We start from the raw sequence: 3,830 nt of genomic DNA on the forward strand, positions 1-3,830 counted from the left end.
TTTTGTACGGTCATAGCAGGAGACTTGACTGGGAAGAAATACGGTACATGCACATAAAAGATCTAGAAAGCTTCTCAAGCATATGGCAATCCAAATTCTCAAGGCATTTTCTATTTTTCTCAGGTAAACATGACATTTAAAAATATGAAACTGACATATCTCCCCTGTCCAACATGAGTGCAGATCCCTAAAAAGTCATATCATAGCATGCTGACAGTGACGACATAATTGTTACCTCAATTGGATGTGACCCTGCAAGGGCATCCAACCTGAAACCTGTTGTAGATTCCTCTAGAAACTGAATCCAAACATTCCATTCTGGAAAGAAACGATCTGCAGCTAAGTAGGATACCTGCCAAGACAGCAACATTAAATGAGCAACAACATGAAATAATTGTAAGTTCTTGATATTTTTGGTGTTTTCAGTTTATTACCCATGTTGCAAAACCTTCGTTAAGCCATAGGTGTGTCCACCATTCCATAGTCACAAGATTTCCAAACCACTGGTGAGCTAATTCATGTGCAACAACAACTGCAACCTGGACGGATAAGAAGGAATTAACTAATTAGTTTTTATAGGATGGTGTCAATGGCACATGGCCAGCAAACAGCATATGTATACTTACTCAACAAAATGACTTGTAGCATCTATCAGTGCTTATGTTTGTTAATTGCCAGCCGAGAGAAAATTTTGATTTTGTTATCAGATTCAGCATTGTGCACTGATACAACTAAAAATATTTTCATGTGTCTTTGTAAAAGATCTAATGACGATCGAGAACCACATTCCCAACTTAGTGAATGGATGAAACAATAAAACCCCATAGAATGATCCCATGGGTCTCAGAAGGGGACACATAGTACCTACCCTTTGTTTATTAGCAGCTGCAGAGTGTCGCTCATCAAATAGCAAAGCTGTTTCACGGTATGTAACTAAGCCATAGTTCTCCATCGCTCCAGAAGCAAAATCAGGAATGGCAATCATGTCCATTTTTGGGAGAGGATATGGCACAGCAAAGTACCTACAATTACAAATGAGCCATTATTAGCTGAACCCATGAATACAGTTTTAGGTGACAGATACTCAAATAAATACAATCACTTGAAAAGGTTTCCAGAAGGGGTAAAATTTTGATAAATCATCATAGCATAAAAATCATTTTACAAATTGGAAAGACTTATTGTAGACACAAATGCCATCTCTGGGAAAGGTCACCATTTCAACCTATGGGACATAGGCCCTGTTCTTTTGATGGTTTATGGCATAAGCAGCCCCCTCCCCAGCTTATTTTAGAAGCTTCTAAAATGTGCTTCTAAAATAAGCTGGGGAGGGGGCAGCTTATTTCAGAACCCGCCAAAAGAACTGGGCCTTACCGCCTTAGTAATCATCGCATCACAAAAATGGGATTGTAAAGCAATATTTGATAAAGTTGTATTGCATATAGAGGGGAAAATACATGGCTCCCAGTCAAGTGCATATACACAAACGCCTCAAACTAAAACATATAGATCAACATATGGAACTAATGTTTCAGAATGCAGAGGTGCATCGGTTTGACTAGCTATGTGCAATGGTAGTATTATTTACATCAGAATGTTTTGGTAATTATTAGAGTACCAGAACTTCCTAGGCAACACTATTGGGTTTAAGAAATGCAGCATCTAGAGAGAACTACGGCAAGAGCTCAAGACGACATTGTTAATCAATACTAGGGCACGAGATCAGAAAATTACTCCTTGAAGAGGATCAGTGTCTTCACAGCAACCTCTAGCGCAAACTTCCCCTGGGCACTCTTACCAACCTGTGTGTAAACACGAACACTAGTACCTGCAAAGCGGAAATGAGGCCAGTTAAATTCAAGGCATGAACCACCAAGAGGTGAAAGCGAAAGAGAGATCTATGGTAAGTAATGTTGCAGAGGAGCTACAGTACCATCCGCTGTGAAAGCTTCTACATAGTCGAACATGCCGACAATAACGGCCACAAGGTATGTTGACATTATCGGTGATTCTTGAAAGTAGACAATTTTTGTAGGACCATTAACCTTCTCTTCAACAACTGGCATATTTGACAAAGCAACGGTCTCAGACGGAACTTCAAGAGTAATTTTGAATACAGCCTGCATGGGTAAAAGGAACAGTTAAACCCAAAAGTATGACTGATATGTAATATAAGTCTGCTTAATATTTAATCCTTCTGTTCAAAAGATGCACCCTTCTAAACAGTGGGTGAACTGATACATCACCAATTTAGCCTTCATTGAAAAACAAAAAACAAAAATTGCACATGTTTATACTGTTAATTCTAGTCATATTATGACTCCAAAGCAACTTGAAGCAAGCATTATATCTCATTAAGGTATAGGTTCAAATCAAACGATGCTGCTCCCGATGAATATAATCAGGCATCATGGAAGTGTATCCCATAGGGTTGAAGGAAACATCCAACCTGTGCGGCCAAATTGTTTGGTTCAAATCGAGAGCTCGAGTAAACAAAAGATTGAAAACACGGAATTTACTAATCCAACAAAGTGGAATACTAACCAGTTAACAGCCAAATTGTACAGAACAGATAACATCACACAAAATTTCATGGACTTCACGAAAGCCAACTATAAGGAATAGCAATCCACATGAACACTATACGTCACGCATTTCTTCCCTTCCCCGGCACAACGGATGTAATACCAAACGTACAGTATCAGCCAAAAACAGAAAGTAAAGAAGCAAAGCCTTAAACCTTGAAAGACGGTTCATCCCAGCATGGGAAGCAGCGCCTTGCATCAGCAGGTTCAAACTGGGTTACAGCCATGTTCTTCTTCTCCCCATTGAGCTCATACACACTAACAATCAAAAGGGAAAAGATTATATTGTGAATATCTTTATAAATATAAACCTTTCAGATATCAAATGATTACCTTCTGTAAAAACCCTTCATCTTATCATTCAAAGTTCCTTGGAATGCAATTACCAACGTTCCCTCCCCAAGAGGAAGCACTTCATTGAAGCGAATAATCAAGATCTCATCCTCCAGTGCACTGGTAACCTCCACAGGAAGTAACACCTGATACAAAAGATAGCATGATTCATGAGCAAATATAGAAAGAAGTGCCAGGCAGCCTGACATCTCAAGCAGGTGTAGCCTGCTCAACTGCGCAGGGGGGCTAACTTTACTCAGCACTCTATTAGTACTAGTACTCCCTCCTTCCCAAAATATAAGGCGTGATTGACTTTGCACAGCCTTTGATGCACGACTTTGACTGCTCATATATACCAGAGTGCATGGATTAAACATGTATAAATGGCATCATCGTATTTGCCTTTCAAAACAATTTTATTTCATATGTCTGTATACTAATTCTGTAGACATATAATACATGAAAATCATAGTCAAATTTGTGTAACAAAGACCAGAAAAGTCAATCGGCGCCTTATATTTTGGGAAGGAGGGAGTATTAATCATGAGTTAGCTAAAGATTAGCAAAGCATTTAATTGCCCATGTCCACAAGCCACCCATTCACTTCTCACAATTCCCACTCTCTTCTCCATCTCGGTTTCCCTTTTGCTGTCGGACAAAGCATAGGTACTGCCTACTACTCTTGTTTTCTTCCGAAATTTTTCTCCCTTCCTGATTTGTCTCCCCCAAACTAGTTTGTGGTTCCCAAGAAAAATCCTGTCGATGGCAATAAACCTATTCTACTTTTACCTATTTCTAACATATTTATTTGTGAGCTGAAGCACGTGATTTTATTTCCTTATTTTGTTCTTCTGATCTGAAGCGCGGACCTGGTGCGGTGGCAGGGCCCTTCCACTTGTGGCCTGGAGGTCC

The 3,830-nt window shown here is 39.5% G+C and overlaps 1 protein-coding gene across 1 annotated transcript in view; it reads right to left on the reverse strand.

Moving 5' to 3' along the window:
* Nucleotides 1–3,830, reverse strand: part of LOC119326314 (aminopeptidase M1-A) — an 8,928-nt gene that overhangs the window by 3,293 nt on the left and 1,805 nt on the right. Inside the window, exons 2-8 of the mRNA XM_037599994.1 lie at nucleotides 2,919–3,064; nucleotides 2,741–2,843; nucleotides 1,934–2,120; nucleotides 1,735–1,828; nucleotides 869–1,022; nucleotides 435–539; nucleotides 236–352 (exon numbers count right to left, since the gene is read on the reverse strand). Coding sequence (XP_037455891.1) covers nucleotides 236–352; nucleotides 435–539; nucleotides 869–1,022; nucleotides 1,735–1,828; nucleotides 1,934–2,120; nucleotides 2,741–2,843; nucleotides 2,919–3,064 — 906 coding nt within the window. The remainder of the gene's footprint in view (nucleotides 1–235; nucleotides 353–434; nucleotides 540–868; nucleotides 1,023–1,734; nucleotides 1,829–1,933; nucleotides 2,121–2,740; nucleotides 2,844–2,918; nucleotides 3,065–3,830) is intronic.

The sequence above is a fragment of the Triticum dicoccoides genome, chromosome 6B (assembly GCF_002162155.2).
Source record: "Triticum dicoccoides isolate Atlit2015 ecotype Zavitan chromosome 6B, WEW_v2.0, whole genome shotgun sequence".
Classification (NCBI taxonomy): Eukaryota; Viridiplantae; Streptophyta; class Magnoliopsida; order Poales; family Poaceae; genus Triticum; species Triticum dicoccoides.